This window comes from Asterias rubens, chromosome 3 (assembly GCF_902459465.1).
Source record: "Asterias rubens chromosome 3, eAstRub1.3, whole genome shotgun sequence".
Lineage (NCBI taxonomy): Eukaryota > Metazoa > Echinodermata > Asteroidea > Forcipulatida > Asteriidae > Asterias > Asterias rubens.
The window spans coordinates 6,921,597-6,949,475 of record NC_047064.1 but is presented as its reverse complement, the minus strand read 5'-3'; the positions used below and the strand labels follow the sequence as shown (position 1 = coordinate 6,949,475).

The 27,879-nt window shown below is 38.8% G+C and overlaps 1 protein-coding gene across 1 annotated transcript; it reads right to left on the bottom strand.

Annotated features, from left to right (window-relative positions):
- LOC117288129 (ceramide synthase 1-like) lies at window positions 1–27,841 on the bottom strand. The gene is made up of 8 exons (XM_033768831.1): window positions 27,493–27,841; window positions 8,321–8,480; window positions 7,450–7,630; window positions 6,084–6,248; window positions 5,604–5,757; window positions 3,675–3,823; window positions 2,465–2,573; window positions 1–530 (listed from the first exon to the last, which is right to left on the bottom strand). Exons 1-7 carry the CDS (start codon window positions 27,718–27,720, stop codon window positions 2,486–2,488), a joined length of 1,125 nt encoding a protein of 374 aa, XP_033624722.1. The 5' UTR covers window positions 27,721–27,841; the 3' UTR covers window positions 1–530; window positions 2,465–2,485.
- Between the last annotated feature and the right edge of the window lie 38 nt (window positions 27,842–27,879).

The window sequence follows — 27,879 nt, the reverse complement described above, 5'->3', positions numbered from 1 at the left end:
CACTTTATGAAATCGAGGTTCTAGTCATTCTGAGCATGCGCATATTTTCGCAAACAATGGGTTTATTCGGCAAGTCTTCTACCACCTAGCTTTTCCAATAATTACAGACACACATGATTATCTTTAGAGTTACTCAATCACGTCACACACAAGTGTGGGGTCAAAGGTCAGAATTTATAAACTCGCTTTGCTGAGGTAAAAACACAACTGAAAAATACCTGAAACTTCCACCGGGGACTGAAAGAGTAAAGGCCCGGTCAACCAGGCCCTGATATTGAGAATGAAAACGATAATCGATTGGTTGAATAAAGCTAGAGTGTATTCTGCGTGGAGCAATTCAACCAATATAATGCGTTTTCTTCGCTCATTATCATTTTCGATATCACTGCAGTGTGACCCGGCCTTTATTCTTTCGGTTAGTAGTCTTATAAAACTAGATTACACGTGTTTTTTAAGATGCCTTCATGCTCAAGTCCTGCGCAGTCTCCTCATTGCTAAATTAAAATAGTATTCAGACTGCATCAATCATCCTACAAACAAAAAGCCACAATAAATAATTTAAATTAAAACTTATAAATGCCAGGGTCGAAAAAAAAATACCACATAGCTTCCAGTGCGTACCAACACTAGGCATACGCAACAAAGTGCGCCCTCTACAAATGGCACACAAGATATAAAGAAATGCAGAATTTGACGCTGTTGCGTACCCTCTGCAATGAAAACCAAACCTTCTCTTATGTTTGCATATTTCTACGGTAGAAAGCTTGACTGTACTTTGTATTACTCTCACTGCAAGCACAGCCGATTGGCTCATACCCTGTTAGCATCAATTGAGCTTGGTGCTCATGACGAAATATGGCCATGCTCGGGCTAGATCTGGGCCCAATTTCATATCGCTGCTTAGCGACCGATTTAGTGCTTACTGTGCAATCTTTATTTCATAGCGGTGCTAACTGTAAGCACATGAAAAGGCATGCTAACGCACGAAAATAAATGACGTCACAATGCAAATCCACGGTAAAAACGCAATATGGCCGCCCAATTTGTGAAATGTGAAATACGCTAAGGCTTAAGCAAATTTTTCTGCTACAGTAAGCACGCAAACTTGCTTACCGTTAAGCAGCGCTATGAAATAGGGCCCTGAACTGGCAGCTGCTATGGCTTCCTCTTCGGCTACGACTACAGCTGTGGCTGCAGCTACAGCCAATGACAGCCTTGGCTTCAACACATATTCGTGCGCTGATCCAGCTGCCGATTCGGAAATGGCCTTTCACTGTTTTGAAATTAACCATGCAGCACATGTACACGATTAAATCGCATGAATTAGGGCACCTTTCACTGTTGACTGCTTCCCTTCTATTAAAATCACTGTATGTTTGAAACCATAATCTTGATTGTACACACACAAAGGACCGTGAAAACAAATTTACAATTCATCAATTACTTATGCAAATCAAATTGTTGCTGAATATGTACACATAAACTCCATATGGACAAGACAGCCAGGAAAAACAAACAAATTAAACGATTGCACAACAAAAAAAGTTGCAAAAATTTTACAAAATGCCATATCCCCTAGTGAATCCAATAGTAGAAAAGTATAAACAAAATACAACAATTTTGTGCGAGCAATATGTGACAGTCCATGGCCAAACAACATATGAACACCCGGACTACAAACTACATTGTAGGTCTATTAATAGATCAAACAGAAGGGCTTTCAAATAACACCCAATGAGAGGACATGCGGCAAGTCGTTCACTACAGAATGTCGTCTGCATTTTTTTAGGCAGTGTTACAGAACTGCCGGCATGCATTTTGTTGTGGGACTAATATTAATAAACATAATATTTGATTCCATGCTCCTTTCTCTTTCTCTAAAAATACTCGTGGAGCAAAACAGAAATTGATCATTTCTTGTTTCATCGACAAAAAGATGAATTTAGGATGATTGTAGAATCACAAATATATTTTGTGTTTGTTACAGATTTATCTCCACTCTACGTCATTGCGAATTTGATGAAGGAACAGTATGTTAACAGCCAATTAACTATCTAAAAAACGCGTCAATGGCCGATGAGATAATTATTTATTGAGTCATAAATATGTATAAAATTATTTTACATACAACCATGGTTTATAATATCGCGTCGGTGCTTTCTATTTTTTTACACAGCAACACATGCTATTATCACAGGAAAAAAAAAAAATTCTGGTACACAGACTCTTGCAAATGTACAAAAAATATCTTTACAATCATGATTCAAAAATCCATCAATTCGTAAGATACCTAAAAATTCCCTAAATGACATACGCAGATTCCCCCCGCCCACCCTCGCTAAATTTCTAAAACTTCTAAAACCCCACATTCCCTGAAGAGGAGAACGCTTCCACATTTTATCTCTGATGCGCTAGGAAGAGTTTTATTTTACACAATTAAATTATGTGCGTCTCGATTACTGACCACATTGATGAAGAGCGCCCCCTAATGGCCATCCTTGCCATTCTTCACGTCTTTATGTGGCCTGCGTTGTTTCAGGCTGTCTCCGTTCTTGGCTGACCCCTCAACAACACTATTAAAAATAAAAATAAAAATAAACTATGAAAAGACAGTATTAATGGAACAGTAATACTAATGACTAATGCAAGGTGCCGAGATAATGGGAAAGACCAACAAGACCACAGGGCTTCTATCTCAAAACAAATTAGTGGACCAGAATTTTGTGCGCAACCAGAATAGACCGTATTGAATATGACGTCACGCGGCTCAAATATCTGACCTACAAGATGCGTGTGCGTGCGTGTGTGCGTGCATGTACCGTATAAATCAAACCGGGCATGTTGCGTGCTGCGTGCTTCGAATGATGTACGTTATTTGGACAAGATGGCGACTTTTCATAGCAAAAAGGGGTTATTCAATACGGTCTATTGAAATGAGAAATTCCTATGTGGTAGGAGATTCTGTACTGTGCACAAACTACTTCTGATAGCGCCCTCACTTGAATCATCCTCCCCCCAGCCCATGTTAATATAGAGCATTTGATTCAGGACGGGAGGAGAAAGGGGCAGGTAAGGTAGCAGACAAATTGAATTGCGCATGCGCGAAAACAGAACATGTCTCTGTCGTGCAGAGTTTGAAAATGGTCTTGGGGAGAAATGACGTCCAGTCTGTAAGTGGTGTCATAATATCAGGAGTGAGAGTCGTTACTAACGAAAAAGTCTGAAACTTGGATACAAATTCAAAAGGTATGTTGAAATGATGGGATTTCTACCTTTTGGTGACCCCTGGGGTTATATATTCCAATGAGCTTTTGGGAACAGTATCCAAAGCACTAGAGAAGTAGACCAATGAGCAGGATTTCTTTATTTGTGAAAAAAATATTGTCTCATTTTCTTCACCATGCCGACATAAAAACTCTGAATTCAGCCAAAAGTCTGAACATTCTCATCCCTGTAATATGTACACCTTGTTATGGTTGATATGCACTGCACTAACTGTGGTATGAAAGTATGAAAGTGCAAAGACAGTATTAATGATAGTAATAATACTATTTCTTCTATAGCGCATTTTACAATAACGTTTCAATGCGCTTACTTTGTGATATTTGAAAACCGGGGTCAGTCTTTTTAAGTGACTTTGTTTGGAGACTGTAAATAAAAATAAAAACACTTACCCGTTACTGACAGGCTCCTTGTCTTCAGTTTTCTGCAAAAAACTACTCTTCCTTTTTAATGCTGTAAATTCTTCATCTTCTTCTTCCCTGATGTCTTCCAGCTCCTGCATCTGACCGGTCGCGATCTTCACCAAGAAGACCAAAATAAACTGAAACAAAATCAATACACATTCTCATCAATGCATCCTTGTGGACCATATTTAATAACAATACTAGTTTCTTATAACGTACTTTACCACACACCAAGGTACATGTCAAAGCGCCCAGCATTATTTCATGCAAGGAATGTGGAGCTATGTTTTAAAAAAGCATGACACCTATTCCTTTATAGCACCATGTAATGGTTTACATATGCAAGGTGCTATCTTTTGATCAAGCCAGGAACACCGGGGTGAACACCTTCTCTTTACGATAAGTGCACTGGGTTCACTTATGTGCATTACACAACACACGGGACTTACAGCTTTACATCCCATCTGAAGGGCAGGGCACAGCAATAATGATATACATGTAAGTGTCTAACTAAAGGACACAAATATCATGACAGGGACTAAAATCCACACACTGCTGATCAGAAACACCAGGCTCGAGTCCGGTGCTCTTATCTGCTCAGCCAAGAAACGCCATTCTTTTGTTCTCTCCTTTGTTCCTGCACTTAACAGTTTTCCATAGACTTTTTACTTTAGGTGCACAGAACTAATGTGGTGACATTCAAACTATGGGCTTGCAACAAAAGGGACAATAGGTCCATGATAGCTATCACAAAGGAAAACAATGGAATCCTTGTTGTGAGAACAATAAGCTGAACAAAGGAGGGGCCACGATCAGAGGTCATTACACATGCCAACTTACAGGGTACTTTTAACAATCGAACAATGCTTCCTCACAAGGTTTTCTTTATATAGGATTTGAGGCATTGCATGGTGAGGTATCAATGTAAATTTGGTTTGCGGTAACACCATGTGTGTATCTACTTGCCAGGTAGAGTTGTTCTTAGGGAACTGTCTTACTTTATTCTACTGCCGTGGAGTAGATAATCGGAGGTTCGGGAGACTTCTCAGTTCTGAAGAGAACTGTCCTGCTTTTTAACTATTACCAGGGCGGATGGTATAGAAATTAGACTGGACTACTACTTTAGCTTATAGGATCGTAATTAACTGTACTGCCGCGGAGTCAGTTCTGAAATTGGTCTCAACGTTTCGACTAGCTTGCTCTAGTCATCGTCAGGAGACTGTTTTCTTTGTTCTAATGATATCACAATAGAATAAAAGGTCATCACATTGTCCCTTTCTTTGTTAAACTTGGTCTCCACAGAGATATTCTTTAGAACAACAACAAGTCCCCAAAACTGAGCATGCAAAATAATGTGTGATTGTTCCCCAATTCACATTCGAATGATTTACCCTAAAAATTCTCAATCAGGTTATCAAAATGTCCAGGCAATTTTTCTGTAGCAAACAAGTATAAAGATACTGAGAAACAGTGCTATTCTTTACACATCTCTGTAGGTGTTTTATTTAGGACTCCAGCCGTCGATTTCACCAAACTCTTCCTAAGTTAGGATTAATCTTAGGACTTAGGACGGGGTCAGTTCCGTATCAAAATACGTAGAACGCATTGAACCCATCCTAAAATAGGACGGGATACTCGTCCTAACTCGAGTTAGGATTAATCCTAGCATTTTGTGAAATCGGCTGCAGCAGTCCATTTCAATAAGATAGTCTTAACTTATGACTAGTCCTGGGACTCTTTAGGAATTATTAAAAACTTAAACCTTGTCCTAAGTTAGTACCAGAAATCGTCTGAACTTGAGATACATGTAAGACTAGTCTTAACTCTTTGTGAAATCCACCTCAGACATGTCTCAAGCTTTAAATAATATGTAAACTCTTGCCAGCAAGTCCTAGGTGTGTTTCAACAAGAACTTACGGTAAACCAGTAGATGTCCATCGCCTGTAGTGTCCATAACATAGCGTTAAACTCAACGCCGAATGGGAGATGATTGTCGTAGTAAACTTTGGCGGTCGATGGGAGGATTGAGTACAGAACCTTTAGAGGGAACCAGTACATGCGCAACAAGAACCTACAAATAAGAAGGTCAACACACTGATTATTCATTTATACTGTGCAAGTTTCATGTGCCAAATAGATTTGAAAGGGAGTTGAACATACTTCGAGCAGGTGACTTGAGCAGCGAAGCTAAAAACTTGACAGTGATAAGCAAAATGAGCAGGAAACCAGTCACAATCCGTACACGTGACATGGTAATATTGCTGGTAACCTTTTTCTGTCAAGCATAATTTTGTTTTGCTTAGCTAATTTGCTTTGCTTTTAAGCAGCTCAATGACAATAGGACTTGGTCTATACACTTTGGAAATGCTATTAAGTTGAGTTGCAAAAGTGTCTCACCACGACGTCGAGAAAAACACAAAACCAGCGTTGGCCATCCACTCGTGACTCTTGTAGTATGTGCCGTCTCTCCGAACCTTAAAGTAAATATTGATCTTGGAGAACTCCAGGCAGATATCGCAGAAGTCATGACAGAAGATTACAAGAATACCAATGTTATGATACCTAAGACGGATAAAGGAAGGAAAACAATGTATTATTATTATTTCCATTATTATTATAAATTTTGGTTTCACCCAAAATACACCAACGTGTGTTTAGCACGGTATACTCAGTACTTTCCCCCCCCCCCCGAGTCCTGTGAAAAATATCACAGGCATGTTACTCGGTCAGGATTCGAACCCACGACCTTTGCATTTCTAGAGCAGTGTCTTACCAACTACACCATCGAGATTGCCCGGTAGCTAGAGGCAGTTAGAATCCTATATTTTAGCAGCGGGTACATGTACTACAACGATTCAATACATGGAAATTATGGGTAAGCCCAAATTTATATTCTTTGTCCCCGATGCAAATTTCCATCAATTTAACTATTATTTTTCTGACCATTTCTGGTAATGACACCCAGGATGCCTTAGAAGTGAAGTTAATCACCGCAGCACGCAAGCCCAAAGAAACCTGTAAACAAAGGTGCTTGCTATATGAACCAGAAACACTTGTACTCTTATACAATAAGTGTTCTGGGTTCTTTTAGGTGCACTCCCCAACCCTAGTACATTGTGCAATACATTCTACCCATCATACCTCAGCATGACCCCCAGTTCTCAGAGTTCTCTTTTACCACACTTTCTTTTTACCATGCCACTCAGATGGTCTGCAAGGGAAAAGACTGCACGAGTGCCTGATCACTATCATTTCCCCATAAAGCCACGATCACTGCCTCACTGACAGACTCATTCTTCCACTTCCTTCACCACTACCCCCCCCCCCAAACCTTGCCCCCTCTCTCTCTCTCTTCTAGTAGTGCGACAAATGACAGACTGCTGAGGAGTTGAATCCCGAGTTGCAATAACAAATACATACTGTGCAGAATTGCCTCTAGTTGCGTGAAGAGGATTGGCTGTACTTTTTACACCAGTGACTTCTCCATCAACTTGCGACCAATATCAAGGGGTTTTAATAATGGCTTTTGCCCTCGTTTCATTATTCTTGATTGTTGAAGAAGTCAGTAGTCTAGAAGACTTACAGACTCTGTGCATCATCCAGATGGACAATACTACAGGTTTGAACACAATTTGTGCTTTACTCTTTTGAGAAAATTTGAAGATGTAAGTAAATTTTTGAGAAAATTCTACTCTCTGGAAGAAATCCAAAAGCACACCCCAAGAGGGCACTGTGTGTCTGCGCGTATAATGAGTGAACTAACCTAGCTGCATACGAGAAGCCGATGAGACTGAGTGTGAGTACATGATGCAGGACGAGCATTGCCGAGTCCTTCCGCCAGACATCCAGGAATATGGTGGCGAAGAAACAGTGCAGATAAAAGCTGCACTGGATTGCATAGGCCCAGTACGTTAACGAGGGCACCTCAATGCCTGGATACCACCCTGTAAGATAACCAAGATACAAAAATAAGAGTCCGGTTTTGCAATTTTTTTTAATTTTTTTTTTTTAATGTTGATCTCTTTTGTCGAGTAGCTATGTTGGCTAATAAAAAAAGACACACTTTCATAAATTCTGTAAACACAAAAACTTGCTAAGCAAAAAAAAATATTGCTTCGCTCAAAAATCTTACCAGCCAAACGATGATACAGCTACCATTGCTGCAACTGGTACCCAACACATGTCATGCTTAGCAAAGCAATTTGCTCAGAAGAATTGCCTGCCTAACAGCTGTATGAATTTGGGCCCTGATAAGTTGCTGTAAAATATGTTATGGGGCAATCATTGCTGAAGTGCAAGTTTAGGTTTTCAAACTGTTCACGCTATGAGGCCATGCAATAAGTTGAATGGCCTCATCAGCTTCATGTGTCTGAGGTCAATGCACAGTGAACAATATTTTTGATATATTCTTGGGGAAATCTGTGGTGGGCAGCACTGTGTATTTTTCTCAAGTGCTGGGTGAAAATTTTATCATATCAACAGCTTCATTGCTTCTCACTAAATAAGTTTTTAGGGTAATTAATTTTGAGGGTATTGAACAATTTCACTTGTACTCCATTAAACTAAAGGTCTTAGAGGATAGTTACATACATTAAATGTATTTTGCCATAGCAACTAAGAGTGCACTAACGTACCTTTGAAGACAGATGGTGGATCCCCAAAGATATCAAACTCGGCGGTAAAGACAACGTAAGCCACAAAGGACCAAGACGTGGCGTAGAAAAACAAGCGCCAGGCACTTTCTGGCATCTTCTCGATGCTGCCCTGCACTAGATTACAGGCAATGGCGGCTGGCTGTTGGGGAGAAAAAGAACGAGCGAAAAAGACATTGTTTAAATCAACTCATGGGAATTACTTTTGCGTGGGATTACAAACCAACTTGCTTCGGGAAGGAAGTCAGGCAAGATGGAAAAAGGGAGATCAGGGAATTACTAATGCAACTATTTTTTATGAAACGTGAAATTTCAAGCGATTCCGGGCGAGAAATTATAATTTTAAGTGCTTACATTTTGGCTTGAATAAAGTTTACTTCCTGTGCTTCATCAACACAGAGCGTAACGCTAAAGTGAGCGTTGTTGTCACAAGATTTCTTTGATTGGTGACGAGGAAAGGGCAAAGAACTTGGGTGTAAGCATTCTAACTTAACAGTGGTCTGGCTGGCTGGTTCAGTGTTGAAGAGCATCCCCAGGCCTGATACTTCGCAATTGCCTCCGTTGCCCTTTGTCATTGCCTTGGTGCCCTTGAAATGCTCCAGTGGAAATTTACAATTTCCTCATAGGGTGCCCTTTTCCAGAGAGAAATTGCCTTGGTGCCCTTGCCCTTTCAAAAACGAAGCATACAGCCCTGCATCCCCCATTAAATTTAAAAGCTGGACTAGTGAAAAAGCTGACGGACTAGTCAGATGACAAGTTAACTGGTCCTACATTGAAGCTGTTACTAAAAAAGTAACATGTGTAAGGGCAAACTCTAGGTGTGCGGCATAATGACTGAGAACATACACATATGTACAAATATTTTTCTTTAGTTCCTTGTTGCCCACCAAATGCAATAAGTAACAAACCTGGGAAAATTTTGACTCAATTGGTCATAATAGTTGCAATAACAATGAAAAAACACCCATGTTGCATAGAACTGTGTGCTTTCAGATTCCCCCCCAAAAAAGGCTTCGGGCCTGAATCGTTTCTCAGATTCACATTTTTGATGGATCGCTGGATGGATTCTTTCCTAATGCCCTTATCGGAGACCTGTTCCTTTCACATTATCAAGCTTAGATTTTGCAAAGATGGATGAGACTGCAATGTCATGAGGCCGTTTCATCTCTATCAGGGGAGCCGTGAGTTGGACCGGGTATGGGTCAATGAACCAGGGATGTGATAGGCTGTTGAAAACAAAAATGAACTATGAGCGCAAAGCGTGAAAGGTTGCAAGTGTGAAAAGCTTGTGAGTGTGAAAGCTAGCGGGTACAAAGCCTGCCTCCATACATTTATCTTTGAAAGCCCTACTCATGGTTTGGTCTTCGTTTTCTAATGAATTTGGTCTATTAGTTATTAAATATGTATATTTTTTTCTAAACATTTACGATTAAAAACGAAGAAATCACATCCCTGATGATCGGCCGCTTAGGGCTTTCCAATGGTCTGATTGTGCTCCAGACAGACACACAACCGTAAAAAAAAAAAAAAAAACGCGTCATAAGGGGCCTGTAAATGTCAATGTATTTATGTGGGGGGCCAAATTGAGTTTCATCTGACAAAAACAAATTATTAATGGCTAGAAAGAAGAAAACAAGCTTTTTGATCAAAATAAATTGTATTAATGGTACATAACTTTTAAGTGTTGCACAAGTGGACTCACAGTCTATTGAAATCAGCACTCAGAGATTGTATGTAAACTTCTCAAAGGTATTTGTATGTGTAGTGCAACCAAACACAATGTCCCTTTTCTTGATGAATATATAATAAATAGACGATATTGTCTGTTGTTTTCTAAATAAGTAATCTAAGACCACCTTTTTGGACTAAACAGTCTTTAACCCGTCCCACACAGGAAAGACCAGATTTGTCTGGGTTAATGCCGCGACACTGGAGAACACAGTAATTTCGACTTCCAATATTATGCGGGTCAAATCAGATACTCTGTATACATGTACATGGTATGTTTTCCCATCTACCCACGCCTGGAATTACACACAAGCCATGGAGGCCATGCCCCTGGTCTTGGCCTTGGTGCCCTTTAAAAGTTTCCCATTGACTTGAAGATTTTCTAATGGAAGTGCCCTTTGCAAAATGAAAATAGCCTTGCCCTTTCAAAGATGAAAATCAAGGCGTGCATCTAGCCATGGTGGTCCCTCTTTAAAGGTATCGCTGAAGCAGGACGAAGGTGATTGGAACAGGCTGATTGGCCAGATTTCCGATAGCCACGTCCAATCGTGGAGGTAGAAACCATAAAATTGTTGAATCAGATATGTAAGGAGTTCCTTGTGCATTTTATATGGGTGTTAATTCAGTGTTTTTCTTTAGGGGTTTGTATCCAATTCCTCCTTGCAGTGAGACTGTTGTTTCGCATTCAACAATTTTGGTTAAAATCATTAAAATCTTCATGATATATCGTCAAATTTGCAATATTTACCCGACGATATATCGCCAGTCAAAATTTGTTTGATATCATCCAGGCTTAGTACCAAGGTTCAGAAGATGAAAATTTATCATTAAATTTCTAACAGACTAGAGCAATGAATGAGTGGAAAGACCTTGGCTTTATTAGTCTTAGATGCCAATACGCTTTGCTTATCAGGGAGGCAAATTCTTCTCATTGATTATTTACTCAAACACTGATACAATGTACTGGTTGTTCACTGTAGCTACAGACAAACAAGGGCTCATTACACATGGTGTGAGCAGTGTCCTCTATGGTGTGAGCAAATACGTCAGGTACATGTAAAGGAAGACTTGCTTGATGTGTGTTCAGTGAAGAAACTACATGCACAATGCACACTAGTTACTACATGTTATAACACATATATACGAGGTTCATTTGTTTTTTCTTTCATCCAATGCTTGGTTACATATTGTACACTTTGTACATGATGTACATTGTACATTGAGTACAAATTGCATACAGTGTGCTGAGGATAGCCAAGCTTGGAATTTCATCTTTGAGAGGGCAAGATAATTTTTCATTTTGTGAAGGGCACTTTCCATTGGTAAAATCTTGGAAGTCAACAGGGAAACGTTTGAAGGGGCACCGAGGCGAAGACCAGGGCACTGTTAAGCAAAGCACTTTAGTAAGAGTCATCTTAAGATGAGTTGTCAAATTTGCCAAAGTGATAAATTTGTATTGTGATTTGTTTTAAGACATCCTTGTTTGCTTATCCATTAAACATAATTATTAGCATAAAACCTCACTTGGTAACGAGTAATGGGGAGAGGTTGATAGTATTAGTATAAAACATTGTGAGAAACAGCTCACTCTGAAGTGACGTAGTTTTCGAGAAAGAAGTAATTTTTCCACAAATTTGATTCCGAGACCTCAGGTTTAGAATTTGAGGTCACGAAATCAAGCATCTGAAACCACACAACTTCGTGTGACCAGGGTATTTCTTTCTTTCATTATTATCTCGCAACTTCGACGACCAATTGAGCTCAAGTTTTCACAGGTTGATTATTTTATGCATATGGTGAGATACACCAAGTGACAAGACTGGTCTTTGACAATTACCAATAGCGTCCAGCCGTCGATTTCACAAAGAGTTAGGACTCATCTTATCTCCAGTTAGGACGAGTAACTCGTCCTATACTCGTCCTAACTTAGGATTAATCTTAAGGTCTGCATGCTACAGTGCAGGGTTGGGACTCGTCCTAAGTCATAAGATTAATCCTAAGTTAGCAAGAGTTTTGTGAAATCAACGGCTGTGTCTCTAAAAACTTTCTGAATTGTAACGTCTTGGAGCTTTCATATCTACAAACCCAGGCCCAGCAAGCCATTTTCAATTTTTTGTTTTGTTTACATCCCAAATCTCACCCCTTATTTACAGTGATGTGACGACCAGCGTGCGCATGTTCAGTGTAAGTAAAATTTCATACATGTATTTTCATGTACAGCCACAAGCCTGCTATGATCATGATGACGAACCCCTTTAATCAATGACTTATTTTTGAACTTTTTATGATGAACAAAGCAAGAAAATACGTAACACATGGGCATCCCTGGCCTGTCTGAAGTCAACCACGTGGTTCAAACTATGTGTAGTGTGTGGGTGAAAAAAAAATTATGCACATAACACTAATAACCTGCCATAGAGTTGGCCTTTCTCCATGATGGTACACATTTAGCATCACACTCCATGGGAGGGAACCATGGGTGACACTGTCTGGCCAGAAGCCAGTAAAACACACGAGGACCAATCAAACCTCACTCCAAGTGGTCCCGCTGTCTAGTTCAATGTTGAAAAACATCCCTATTTCATGTTAAGTACATGTATTGACAAGTAAGAAAGCTGGCCGACTTATGACAGGCTAAATGGGTCCTGCCAGCTACACTATATTACTGAAAAAGTTACTGTAAATGTACATGTAATGACAATCCCCGCCATTATCTTTTCAGTAACATACACATGCCCATACAGTGGGGAAAAGCCCTCTCTGTGCATTCTTTGTGTGCGCCACAGACACACTCGTTTGTATGGTACAAATTTAACATACATGATACTCGTACATTTTACAATTACGTTGCAGCAAGAAAGTTGCATGTAAAACTGTATTATGAACCAATGCAGTCCCTTTGTCATCTTATACATTGTCATCCATCATATTAACGTAATACATGTAGACAGTGTATTGTAAGTAAATACGTGTACTTTTCCCTTGTTTAAAATACATCCAAAATTGCTGTTGATAATAATAATATTGAAGTCTTATATAGCGCACTTATCAACCAAACAAGGTACTCAATTCTGAGTATATACAAACTTTCAGAAAGATAGGTTATTGCAGAGATGAATTCTGAGACCCAATTATTTAGCACCTTATAAGGGTTTACAAGGTGCTACAGTGCATTAGGCAGCCACAACCAGGAATACCGGGGGGAACCCCTTCTCTTTTCGATTCAAGTGCACTGGGTTCTTTTACATGCGTTACACAACACATGGGACCACCGGCTTTATGTCCCATCCATAGCAACCCATCCATACATGTAATGCTGCATTAGTCCAGCTCTGTAATGTAACTGATATGAAGCATGCCATACGTAAATATACAAAGATGTAAAAGATTGTCATTAAAGAAAGCACTCACAAAGTAAACAGAATTTCAGATGTATACATGTGGTACTATCATTGCTGGGTCATACATGTTCTAAATTGTATTGCAGTTAACGCTTGGTTAATTTCAAACTGTACTTTGAATTGCAGTCATTACAATTGTTTTTATGTATTTTTTAAGCTGTCATTTATTATTAGCCTTCAAGAAAGCCTCTGCTGGGGTCAAAACGTCAAGCCACTTACTTATTTAAATCCATTAATGCCAAACGTCCTTTTGGTTGATAAGCTGTTTGCTAACACTACATGTAATTCTGTTTTCTTAAGTTGCTTTTTAATCAAACATTTTAGCTTTAAGTGGTTGCCAATATTAATGGAAATAATAATTTAATAATAATCCTACAAAACCAATAATGTTCTTTCTCGTCAAATTGCAGTTTACCCCTCGAGCATTATTGTCCATAGAATATTTTGATGACAGACAGATAAAGTGCCTCTTTGCACACTATGTAGTAAATATACAATAATTTCTTTATCAATTAAGTCACTGACAATCAACTGTGAGGCTGTTTTTGTGGCTACATCACCATGAGGCTAAAATTAAAATTATAATTTTTTGTCTTTGTCCAACTGACTGTTATTTGTTATTTGCGTCGTAACCCAAATTTTTGTAACGTTTTTTTTTTCATAATAAAATAATTTGTTTCTTAAAATACCAACAACAAAGTGTTGAAATGAAAGAAACTATAATTTTATTGATTATTTAGTTTACCAACCCACAGTGTTTACATTCCTGACTTTTTATTTTGGTGAAATTTCAGAGTTAACTGCAGAAGTGCTATCCACTTATCAGCTGGTAGGCCTACATGTACATGTAGCTGCTATAAAGCATTCATCTCAATATCAACAACATAACATCTTGTTATAGGCCTAACTGTGGTCCTTTCTCCATGGTCGACCCATGCTCTTTGGTTGAACCGACATTGTATAAATGTACCTTTTAAGGACCCTCTATAGACAAACAAACAATTTGTTTTCTTTAGTCTGATGCATTCAAGCATAAGATGGCTTGTATTCAATCAGCAAAAGCCATAGAGCTGCAGAGGCCAATTTTGGACATGGCCTTGCATACATGTATAGAGCATGGAGGAGAGTTAGCGGTCCTATGGCATCACATACGTTCTAGCACTCCACACAAAGCTGTGTGTACTGTATTACGATAGTTGCAACATGAAGAGAACAATTTTCTTTGGTCATCGTGGTTGCTGGATGCAATTTTTGAGTCTGGTACCCTGCCTGCACATGTTCATTTTATGGATGGAAATGGCTTCTAATCGCCAGTTGCCACATTTTTCTCAATACACAGATCCGCACCTGGATGTAACAATTACAATAATATGCATGCTATAATTATGTCTGCTGGCCTGAAAAAAATCTAGGGACTGGTCAGTCAAAATTTACACCAAGTGGTCCAGCTGGGTGATTCAGGGTTGAAAAGCAATCCTACTCATTATGAAATATGGAGGGTGGACTACAGCTACATGTATGAATCAGGAAGCTAAACTGATCCATTGGCTAGTCATTGATTGAGTTAAGAGCAGACCCTGCATGCATTTAATGCATCATGAACTGCATGTCCTTTCCCAACCGACATTCCATGGTCCAGCACACACACACATATTGCATGGTGCCTGTACTTGCTATTAAATGCAGGCCCGATACTTCACTGAAGCAACTAAATCCCGGTTCATACTTCCTGCGAATGCGAAGCGAATTTGATGTAAATTTGACGTCACAACCCTCCTTTCGCAGCGATATTCGCGAGTGAGTTGGGCAAAGTTGAACTGCTGCGAATTATTCGTTGCGAATTTGTGACGTATCGCATTTTCATTCGCAGGAAGTATGAACCGGGCTTAAGGCTATTGCCTCGAGTAACATGCCTGTGATTTTGTTTATAGAGCTCAGGAAAGCATTGAGTATGCAGTGCTAACACACATCGGTGTATACATGATTGGGTAAAACCGACATTTAATATATTCTTTACCCCAGTGCAAATTAACAATATCAATATTAAATTCACCAACCTCCAAATAAAAACTCCTAGTATTGTCATAAACCACCTACAAAGTATCTGCTTTGCAAATTGTGTACAAATTGAAACAATGATGCACTGAGAAAATTGCTTACATGTAGCTGTGTAAACTATAGATGGCACACTTTGTTGTGAAACACTTGTATTGTTTCTTTTTACCTTCACTGATAATAAAAGCACCCCAGCCCATACACGGGTCTTAAAAGTTGATAAAAAAAAACCCAAACCATAACATCGGCACCTTACTGGGAAGAAATTTTGACCCATGGCCTTCAACAATTCTAGCACAGCCTTTATACCACACCTGAGTTACCTCAAAGTTCATGTTGTTTTGGCTTAAAATGGTCGACAAAAAGAGAAAACCTTTTGGGAGCAAGTTTTCATTATATGCAAATCAGGGGTTCTACCGTGTTGACTTGGGGCATGCAGTTGTGTATGTATTCCACCACGTGTGTTTTCGTACTACTGTAGCTGCACAACATTACATTTCGTCATCACTCGTTTCCAAAGGCATGACCTTCAAAATGTGATCACTTATTAGTACAGAAATGTGTAGGCCTACATGTATTGTATACTATGGATTAATTTCACAGTGCTGCTTATTTTAAAGAGGGATTCCTAATAAAAAGTCAGTTTTATTATCCACTCATTTTCTAACGGACAGAGTCCTTACATGATGAAGAAATCAAAATAAAAAGTCTCTCACCTTTTATGTTAAAATTGTGTAAAATGTCAGTGTTTGACACCCTTCACTAGTGCTGGGGGAATAGTGAAATTTTGGTATTCGGATACCGCTGGCCAACTATCCGAAATTAACCGGATATTCGAATAGTTTTTTTCGCCGCTAGAGGGCGCTATTTTTTTTTTTTTTTTTTTAATTGCCGCTAGAGGGCGCTGTTCATTTGTGAATGAGATCTTATGGGCGGATTGATATTAGTTTAAGACAGTGTCACTCGGTTCATTCATAAAAATAACCGGATCTAATTTAAAGATGGCGATTTGCTTTTTGTCTTGATCGTGATTGACTCTACATGAAGGAAAACTTTTGTAATCTTTGAACAAATTACGTCAGAAATGTCATTGTGTTAACTCTTCACGGAGGTGAGCATAGTTAGATACTTAATTTATGCTGTTTTATGCTGTCTTAATAGAAGTTTCATAAGAATTCAGACAAAACATTCCTATCAGTTGTCGCCCGACGTCCGCGGAAAAGGCATTCGCGGTTACGGATAGGAAAACCTATTCGCCATTAACCGGATATTCGAATAATTCGCCTAGGTATATCCTTCACATTCAAGTTTGGTCAAAATCAAAAAAGTTTCAAGCCGTCATATAAAACTTACTGTACATAAATGCAAGAGTGAGTAATGTTTGTAATTAAAAAATAAATAAAAATTAGGTTCATTCCTGAAACTGAATTGACCTTTTTACTTTATAAAAAGTTCCTCTTTAGAAAAATAAGGGCCCCTTTTCTTTTGATCCGATGTCGTCATGTTTTTCGCTATGAATATCAGAAAAATATTATTAGTTTTACTCAATCACTATTGTGTGCTAGGCTCTGTATACATTTATTTGTAGTTTTCCCCAGAGTCCTGAGAAAAAAGGGGAAAAAACCATTGAACCCATGACTGTTGCCACCCACTGCCTTTTCCAAGGTCCTGGGTTCAAATCCTACTCGCATCTGGCATTATATTCGGTCCTTTGGAAACAGAAGGAAGATTCATCGACAATAAGGCTGACCTACAACATACACACTTGGGTAAACAAAAACGAATATCACAAAGGAATATCATGCCAGCATAATATGCCTGTGAATTTTTTTGACAGGGCTCAGGAAGGTACCCAATGTACATTGTACAATGCACAGTGCTTACACACATGTATCCGTGTACAGGTCAAACACAATTAGTATTCTTTGTCGCTGATGCAAATTTGATAGCGTCAAATCTATTATAATTTCACTCTGCATCCAGCTTGTTGTCGTTTGACCTTGATTTTTTGTTTGTTTAATAACCACCCTTCCAAAGAACCCTAAAATCATGGGGGTTTGTAGTCTATGCTCAACAATAACAAAAATCACATGTACCAGCAAATAACTGCTGAACATTGCTCCTTCAACACCGAAGCTGTTAAATTTGATGATTAAACAAAGTCATACCATGGGCTGGGAATACTTGAGATGGTCTGACCAAGCTTTCAATCAATAATGTACATCCACGGTAATGTAGCTACAATAATATAACAGTACACACAATATTATAAGTTATCACACAAGCGCGAGTGGAATACAGAAAAATGTAGCGCTTCCTGCATCCCATATCCAACAAGGCCAAAGTATTCCACGAGTGCGTGTGTGATAACGTATTAAAAAATATACTGTAACTTGGACGGTTTCAAGTCTCTGATTGGTCAAAACCCGGTCACGTGTGGGAGTGTTAACGGTGGTATAAAGACCGGCTTTGGAAAATAGCGAATAAGTGGCCACTAAATCAGCATATATTTTGTAAACCTTGCGGGTTGCACTGTATCGCACGCTTATTTATATCCCTGTTAGTTTCATTGCAATTTCGCGCACTTACATGCACATCACTTTTGTGTTTAATATTTTTCTAAGGGTCTGCTAGTTTTAACTGCTGTTTTCTTTGCATAATGTGCACATTTTTGTGCACTTTTTTGTTAATGTGTGGCATACCATATAATGGTTTTTATATTATAATATTTTTTGTACAACGTAACGTACTGTGATTGTGTATTGTAAATATGCAGGTACATGTAGTTTAGGCAATAGCATCATACGCTTTGTACTGCAGACACGTATGTACTGTACATTATGCAATTTCGATGGGAGTGATTTCATTGAATTGATGAGTTTTCAGGCCTGATACTTCACAGAGGCAACGAAGGCGATTGCCTCCGTGTCCCCTGGTCATTGCCTTGGTGCCCTTGAAATGCTCCAGTACAAGTTTGCAATTTCATCATAGGGTGCCCTTTACCAAGAAGAAAATGCCTTGGTGCCCTTGCCCTTTCAAAAACAAAGCATACAGCCCTGAGTTTTGCATTATTAAACACGTTTTTTCCATATGAATGCTAGTATTGATAACACAGAGCAAATGATGATATTTTTCAGTCAGACTTACATGTAACTGGTTCTTTTCTTGTAGCATTTGCAATACTAGTACATATACAATGAAAAAAGGTTCACTGCATGTACATGTGCACCAAAGACTATACAAAGTACATGTACATACAATTAATACATTACTTACTACATGCTAAATCTAAAATACCAAGTAACATCTTATTATCAAGATTCTATTAGTTGACCTAATTGAAGAAAAACATCATTCTTCTCCACTAATAATTTGTACAGCCCTGATACTTCACGACGGCAATTGCCGTCGTTGCCCCTACCGATTGCCGCAATGCCCTTCAAAAACCCAATTTTTCACGGCAATGATTGCCGTGCCCTTTTCTCATCATTGCCGCCGTGCCCTTCCTCCCGAAAACAAATTATATTCAACGTTGTCAAAGTTCGAAAATAAGCCAAAAAGTCCCGATGTCTGTGTAAATTTCACGCAACGACATAGACCCCAATTTCACGCACGTAAGGCACAACAGCAGATTTCAGGCCCGTTAGTCATTGTTCTTTGCGTGCGACAAAAAATACTCGAAACATCGAACGCTAGAGGGCGTTTCGGAACAAAGCGATAGCGTGAGATTAAATGACCTCTAGTGGTAAAATTACGCGTACCAACGCTAAACGCCTTGAGACAAAGACTCGACGTGTCTGTGCATGCTGGGATAGTGGTTTTCCCCATGCTTGGTACATATGATGTACCATCATGTACAGCATAGTCGTCGCGCACTGCATGCATTTATTCTGTCAACATCGTGTCAAAGTGGAGCAGTTACGTGGGAATTTTAGCGTCTCTACGAAAAACTACACAACGTGCATGACCAATAGTAGGATTACGTATGAACAAAAATTATTTATTGTGTATTGTAAGTAGTTGTTCTTTATTTTGTTGAATTAGATGAATGCTTTCTTTTTTCATTGGGTAACAGTTAGAAAATGGACAAATTGGAAGAACTATTTTTTACAGGCAACTCGGAGGTTTTTTTTCAAACTGCCGTCGTGCCCTTCGCAACTTTTTATGATTGCCGTGATGCCCTTCCAAATTTTTAAAAAATTGCCTTGGTGCCCTAAATTTTTACAAAAAGTCAAGGCAAAACTGCCGTGCCCCTTAAAAGCCGAAGTATCAGGGCTGTTTGTAGATAAACAGCTTTAAATAAAAGTAAGTAATGTAAAGGGCTCATTATTTGTACATCTTTCTCCCATCTCTCGTTTTTGATCCTAGCCAATTTCTATGCACAGTACGTTAATGTACTCCAATTATGTGTACCAAGGCAACTACTTAGGCCTCCATGCCCCGGGTCATTGCCTTGGTGCCATTGAACTCCTCATCAAATTACAATTTCCTCATACATGTAGGGTGCCCTTTAGTACCATGGAGAAAATGCCTTGGTGCCCTTGCCCTAAGCTTACTGTACAGGCCTAGTTGACACTATCTTGCACTGATTGTTCATGTACTCAGTTCTAGATGTGTTTCAGCTTACAATTTCAGCCTGATAACTTACTATTGTTCCACAGCCAAAGTTCAACTGAGATTGATCAAAATAATAAATTTCTTATCACCCTATCCTTTGGTCTTGGGGTATTACGCCACAATGGACTGTGCTTATATTCTATAATCTCCGACCCTACAATCCACACAATATCTTGATCAAGAGGGCACTATCTGAAACAAGCCAGCGGTTTTGTAAACCACAGGGCACAGATTTCCCTTTAGCTAGTGTGTGGGTAGGAATAGGCCGTTGCTCTGCAAAATGAGCGCTGGGAAAAGATGATGAAGTGGATCAACACACTCCCCTTTGAAGGGAACGTGGGTAGCAAATGGGAATTATTCAATCAAGTTTGCAAAGGTCCTGTTTACAGCACATTTTAGTCATTGGGACATTCTGAGTTCATTTTGTTAGAATCAACAGAGGGATAATGTTAATTGCAGACAGAAACTGTACACAAATCATGTAGGCACTAAGGTTCCTAAAACTACATAGTAGAACACTCTTAGTTTTAGATTGGAGGGGGGGGGGTGGTACCAATACCTGCCAGCACAGCAAATTAGGCCCATTACTTGGAGGTAGTGTGAGACCTTGACTGTTATGAAGAACAAGTCTGACGATCCCTTACTATAATTACTTCCTTGATGCACAATTTGAATACAATCTTACTGTAGGAACATTGACTGCATAGTGTGTACCTTTAAAGCAAGGAAGCCTTTTTATGTTTCTGGTAATGAAACAACATAACAAATAAATCACTGTGATTTTGTGAGCTCACACAGGAGGAAACCTGTAAACAAGGGTGCTTGCTACCACACCATACATAGTACACCAGGGTTAACCCTTTCTCTACCACGAAGTGCACTACCACTAGTGCACTAGGATCTAAATGCAAATTCATAAATCCTAAATGTACATTCATAAATACCCCAGAAAGTTTCTCTACTCCTATTGGTGTCGGGCTCGTCACGTAGGAGTGTTTAAACGGTTGATAATGACCAGCTGGAGCTGTTTATAACCGGCTGGCTTCCGCGTGTCGGGCACGCAAGATTATCACGCGGAACCAATTCATAGCTATTAGTACGACGTGTAATCTAAGCGCGCCGCGTACATACAACCCACACGACAACGACCCTGCCGGTTTTAAATGGCCGTTTAAGTACTCGTTCCTACCCTTTTGTTCCCTTAGGGTACGTTCAGACGTGGGGTTAAACTAGTCCTTAATCCAAACTTTGACCCACTGAGCTTGGCTAAACTAAACCGAAAAAATTGGTGGACTAGCCTAACTTAGCCCAGGTTTTACGACCAACCCCCCGCTGCGAGGCCCAGTAAACCATCGTTGGAACGCAACTGACCTGCTACTTCTGGACCTTAACCTTCCTTCCTTGTCTTTGCTCCATTGGGTTCTTGGCCAGTAAACAGTGATTAAGTTTGCTTAAATAATGAAAGTCCTCGGCTTCACAACCAAAATAAATGAAATGAAATTAAACTTATTTTATTCTGCATGTAAATCTGGAAAGGAGGAAACCATTTTCCTTGACCCGGAAACTCACAATTTTAGTACTGACTTAAAGTACTTCAACAGGAAACTAACCACTAGAGGACCAAGGCAGAAAAGAGGGCCTCCGATATTCATAGACTAAATGATGGACATGTAGTGTGCTTGGAAAGCGCTTATAATTGGACTGCCGAGAAGAAGGTTAATCAACTGTCAAAATTACGGAAATTCTTGAAAGCCAATCTGACAAATCAACTTTCTTCCCAGATTTAGTGTACTACAATTATTGATTTACCATCAGGCAAGGCAACTAAATACGTACATGAATGCATACTTTGCAGTGCAATGTTGGCATCATTATGACATGGCACATGCACCTGTAGACCTTCATCATTTTTCTTGGCTTTTTCTCCACTCCACATTTTTTATTTATTTTATATTTGATTTCAGACACCCTATCCAACAGCGCAAGCGCCAATAACAGGATTGATAAAAACATTAAGCTACGTAATAACATTAAATTACACAAAAACATGTAAAACCAAGGCTGGAATAAGAAATAGTCTGGTACCCTTTAAGTTTATGTGCAATTATTATAATGATTTAATACAAAGAAATACTGTTATCAGATATCCCAGGGAACATGATTACCAAGGTGGTGGGGTAGCACGACAAAGGTCTATTGTACAAAACATTTGTTGTTTAGAAATTCAAAAGAAAATTCAGTTGTTATGCCTCTTTGTTCTACATTTATCTTGTGATGCTACACTGTAGAACAATGAAAAACAAACACAACATATAAACACAAACAGGAAACACAAGATTCAATTGGAATTCAAGTTCATTGGTTTCCTTTTCAAACTAATCTTTCAACACATGGACCAGAGTGCATTATAATAATGTATAACACAATGTGGACCAACTATATTCTGAACGTAGAGGCCTTCGTTTTTAGAAGACAGTTTTAATAAAACCAGTCTCACTCTAATTTGGCCATCACATTTCATTAAACATGATGGTAGTGTACATGAAGCCTGTACTTTAGCAAGGCATAATTATGTGCAGTACACATAGCTTTAAGTATACACAAGGTACCAGTCAGCCTTCTATACACTGTATGCTTTCAAGAACAAAAGTGTGCAAAGCTAGTACATGAACAATCATGCGTGATATTTGGTCCTCAGAAAAAAAGTAGGAATATTTTGTTAGCACAAAGGCTGGCCTACTTGTTCATACACTGTATCATAAATGATTTTCAGGCTATTATCTCCACAGTAATAATAGTTTTTCATTTTGTCCAATAGGAAACAAAATCAGCAGTCAGACTTTAGAGCACAGCACATAGTGTAGGAAAAATGTGGCTGCCTTTATGATCGATTGTTTTAAATGCTGAATAAGTCAAATGCTGAATAAATCAACAGTTTTTGTGTTTTAGACATTTATTTCAATATTGGCAACAACAAACAAAAGCATCAAATGCAATTCAAGCATTAGGCCTATACAGGCTACAACATCAATTGAAACATAATTATAACATGGCTAAAGACACTCTGTTGCCAAATCGCACACTACTTACATACACTGGCAGGCTGTGGAAATAACTAAAAATGTATAATTTAGAAAGCACAATTTATGTGCATATTACGTCTACCCTTAACACCCTTACGGAAACACTGTTCTTAAAGAAAGGACACGAAGCATGGTCTGATTCACAAGTCAGCTTAGCACTGCACCACTACTACAAAGTGTGTGACCATGGATTCCGACTGTGTGTGTAGGTGAAATTAATGAATAAATTCGCCATTAGTGACTCAGTCAGACCATTACTGTGCACGCTACGCATCCACATGTCATGTGTCCACCAATAAAAAAAAATGAAAAAATTAAGGTTGAAGGAGTAAACGATCTGATAGACCGACTAAGCTCTCTGTACAATGTAATCATACTGGACATCATCTGGAGTGTCTTTAGTTAAATGAATAGCTCAATTGTTATGTAACTTATTGAACTTTAGGCTGTAGTACATGTACACACACACACATACAAACAGTGTACAAACGTTGCAGAGTAATGGATGCATGTCTTCCGTATTAGATTACACTAATGGTATTCTTCATTATTTCCTTCACCGTTGTGAGTTACAGTGCACACGAAGATTTGAAAAATGTTTGGTACATAACAATGGACTTGTTCAATCATAAGCTCCCCGCTTAAATTTGAATACCTGTGACTAATAGAGACAATTGCTACATCACGTACAGGCAAGATTCTTAAACAAGGTTTTAAACAGCCATATCACGGCGGGGTCGTGCCATGTGATAGCGGCTTGGTCCTTTACTGCAAGACCTTGACCTTGCAGCACATGTAGGTTTTCAAAAGATTTAGTAACTTTTTAAAATTCCTTTTCACCTTAAAATTATTCAATAATTTTTACAGTGTGAAAAAATATGTGAATGCTCAAACCTCAGCTTGCTTTGGCTGTTTCTATCCATGATGTTGAATATTTATACATTAAGTAGCTCATCGTGCAAAGTTTAAATTGCGTGCTTACATTATAAACTATTAAACTCAAGTACCAAACTTGTAGACAAACTTATGCAACCTAACAACTTAAATTGGGCTACGAAATTTGCGCGCTCTGCGCAATCATCTAATAGTGCCCTCTTTTGACTCAAATTCCTTTGCACTGTTTGATAAGATCTGGTGAATGCAGAATCAAAAGTTCATATGTGATACAGTTACAGGCCTGAAATTTCATCTTTGATAGATTTTATTTTGCAAGGGGCACTTCTATTTGAAAATCGCAAAGACAAATGAGAAACTTTTAAAGGGGCACCAAGGCCTTGACCAGGGAACAGAGGCCATGGCCTCTGTGAAATTCAGTTGTTTCTATATGAGTACCCTACAAATTTACAAAACTCCTGCAGTTGATTAGTATCAAATGGTTGGTCAATTCGCTGGTAAATTTAGCAAAGTTTAATTCGACATGCATCAACCAAAAAGTTTAGTCTTCTGGACAACCTGATTTCGCAAGAACATCATTCTTGGTTAAAATGGTGGCATCACAGTCACAAGATGGATCCAGGAAGAAACAACATGGGTATTTCAAAATGAATACAATCTAGTCAATTAACAATCAAGGTTGAATACATACACAGCCTTCACCTGAAATCACTACAACTCAGGTCAATACACCTGATATCATTTCCATTGTAAGTTCCTGTTGCCCGCAATTGTTATTGTTTCGTTTGAAGGATGTTGAAACTTTTTAAATAGAGCAGTAACAAAATTACAAGGGCATTTCATTTTGTATTTTACAGATTAACTAGCAACCTGATCACTGGTTATTTTGTTCTACTTTTCAAAAGAGGTGTCCTTTTACATAAATAGAGAGAATGCCTGTTGTGTTCTTGCCCTTTGAATAGACTTGTGGAGCTTTTGTTTAAATTCAGGGTTTGTCCTTAACTTTTTTCCAGCCTAGCCAGAAGGTTAGCTTAAAATCCTGTCCCTGGTCCACATTTTAAATGGAATGCATTTGACCAGTGGTCAAACCTGTTACTTGGGTGAACACTGAACAGTAGAACTATTTATAATTTGACCTTCCACCACACTCCATCAGACCAGACTGAAACAGTGAAATGAATGCTTCTGATCAAGTTAATCCTGTTTGGAATTTCCTCCATAGAAACTGCAATTTACAACACAGACATTATTTACTTGCAAGTTGCAGTGCTTTATTATAGTGCCCTGTCACTAACTACAGGAATACTATAGACTGGAAAATCTGATGGCTGATCATGCATATCACTGTTGTAGACATGGTTCATTATGACATAAACTGCAGTTTGTCCATTAAATATGCATACAAATACAGGTTGCACGCTGCGATGCGATCAATGGTGTTTTGTGTTAAAATACATAAAGAGAAAGGGAAATGACAGATTCAATTTTGCGATGTGCTCAATCAGTCCTTAATGTGAGTGGAGAACAAAATTACAAACAGGTCTCTAACCTCACCTTTCAGTGTAAAATTTGTGAATATATTCAAAACATCTGATGACCTAACTTTGAGAAAAATGTGTCACTGGATTTTATGATGTATTGGTTCATTCCTGACTTTTGATAATATTTTATAAAAATGGCCTTGAATTTGACCTTTTGACTGATGAATAATTCCTCCTCAGAAAGTAAAGATCCATTTAGTTGTTGAAATCCAATTTCGCTCTGAAAAAGTCAAGTATTTTTAAATCAAACTCTATTCTGTTTCCATACTTCATAAAAATTTCCAAACAACATGGTACATAACTAAAACATTGATCATAGATTAGAAGTAACTCCCAAGGGGGAAGATGGCACCCAAGTTGGAGAGGGGGCGCAAATGGCACTTGAAGGGAAGTTGGCAATTGCACCAAAAGGGGGAGGGGCATTTAAATGGCACCGGGGCTTCGCCTCGGGTGCCATTTGCCCCAACAGTTTATAAAACACCATGAACCCCTGTGTGCTACAATTGTGAACACTAATTGGATGCAATCTGTTGCCATCTTCCAACATTATAAACAACAAAATCGGCAGAGTTTAAAAAAAAACCCAGGAGAACAGCGACTATGGCCGGCTGGGGATCGTTGAAAGAAATATTGATTCTTTCATATTTCATAATTACAACCACATACCCAGGGCAATTTCTAATAACATTGTTCAAGAAGATTGAAACAACCATTGACATGAATGATCAAAGCTTAGTGTAGAGTCTCTGTCCTTGCTCTATGATCAAAATGTACCTTTTGGGGTACATTACTCATACTTGGTACTTTGTTAGTTAATCCCTTTACAGCCCCATTTGAATGTACGTACATGCATCTCTAGCACATTGCGTGATTGGTTCTTGACCAATAACAATTCACATTCCAAGTTAAAATCTTTTGAGAGGGCAAGGGAGCAAGGCCATTTTCATTTTGTTGAAAGGAGCACTTCCTTTCCATTGTAAAATCTTATTGTCTATGGGAAACTCTTGAAATTTGAATGGGCACCAAGGACAAGACAAGGGCAACAGGTAAAAAATGTTCTTTCTACATATGTTTAACATCTAGCGAGCTCATTTTTCAACTGCTGAACAACATATCAAACGTACAGTTTCTGCTCTGCTGTAGTGTTTTATATTATACTGCTCATTGTCCTGTTGGTTGGAATATCTCTACCCCTACTAGAACTATGAGGTTTTGTTCCGCTTTGGTCTCCACTAGACGATAGTGCAATGAAACCTCATATAGTTCTAGGAGTAGACTATCTCGGTACTACAGTTTCCCGTTTCAAATGTGCTGTGGACGAAGCGGTAGTTGTCGTAAAACAACAATGCTATGTGTGGGAGAGAATAATTCCCTTCTCCCTCCTGCACACATGTTGGTTTTCAATCATATTCATACATTATTAAAATATTAAATTAAATGTTAATGATTTTATTTATTAGAGTGGATAACTTTCCATATGGCGCCACCACTTGTTCACTCTTTTTTTACAAACAGGGACATCTCATTGAGGTAAATAAGATACTATATTATTTCATATCGAATGAAAAAGTGGTGGCGCCATACGGAAACTTTTCCAAGTGGTGGTGCCATACGGAAACTTTTCCATTAGAGATTTCAGAATTTTAGAAACGAAAACATACAATTACAATCAATTATTTTTATCAAGATCTTCAAAATTCAATTCAACTACAAAATCAAAAGGGGGACAACATCAATCAACACAAAACCGAATATAACAGACTTCAAGCAACAATTATCTCAAAACCAGGGTAAAGTGTACCCAGATAATAATATCAGATGATAAAAATATTCACCTTGAAGACCGACCATGTTAGAAGATACCGTAGCAGCGTCCATGTGATCGCCAAAACCACGACCAAATACAGATCGCTCCAATTCGCCTTGCAGTAGGTACGAACTTCGCCCGCAAAACCATCCGGATGGACGGGTTCTGTGCGGTAATACTCGGGCATCTCAGTTACGAACATCTTGACTAACCCATAGTAGTCCGGGTAGAAGAAAAAGTCCTCCAAAAACGGCATCTTTGTGTGGAATTTCGGTTAAAATGTTCAGTGAAATTTATCGTCAGTTCTCACTACTCTAACTCCGGTCTCACACAATACGTTTACCCGTTTAGCACATGGGGGGCCGGGCATGCAACACACATGCATGATGATTCACTGTACAAAAGTGAGGCGTGA

Bases quoted from the DNA above. Each gene is read 5' to 3' on its own strand.
- LOC117288129 (XM_033768831.1), bottom strand. From the start codon at position 27,720: ATGCCGTTTTTGGAGGACTTTTTCTTCTACCCGGACTACTATGGGTTA. The intron at 8,481-27,492 runs GTGAATATTTTT...TCTCCCCAACAG, and splicing joins TAACATGGTCGGTCTTCAAG to CCAGCCGCCATTGCCTGTAA. The intron at 2,574-3,674 runs GTAAGTGTTTTT...TATTTTTAATAG, and splicing joins AAGGAGCCTGTCAGTAACGG to TGTTGTTGAGGGGTCAGCCA.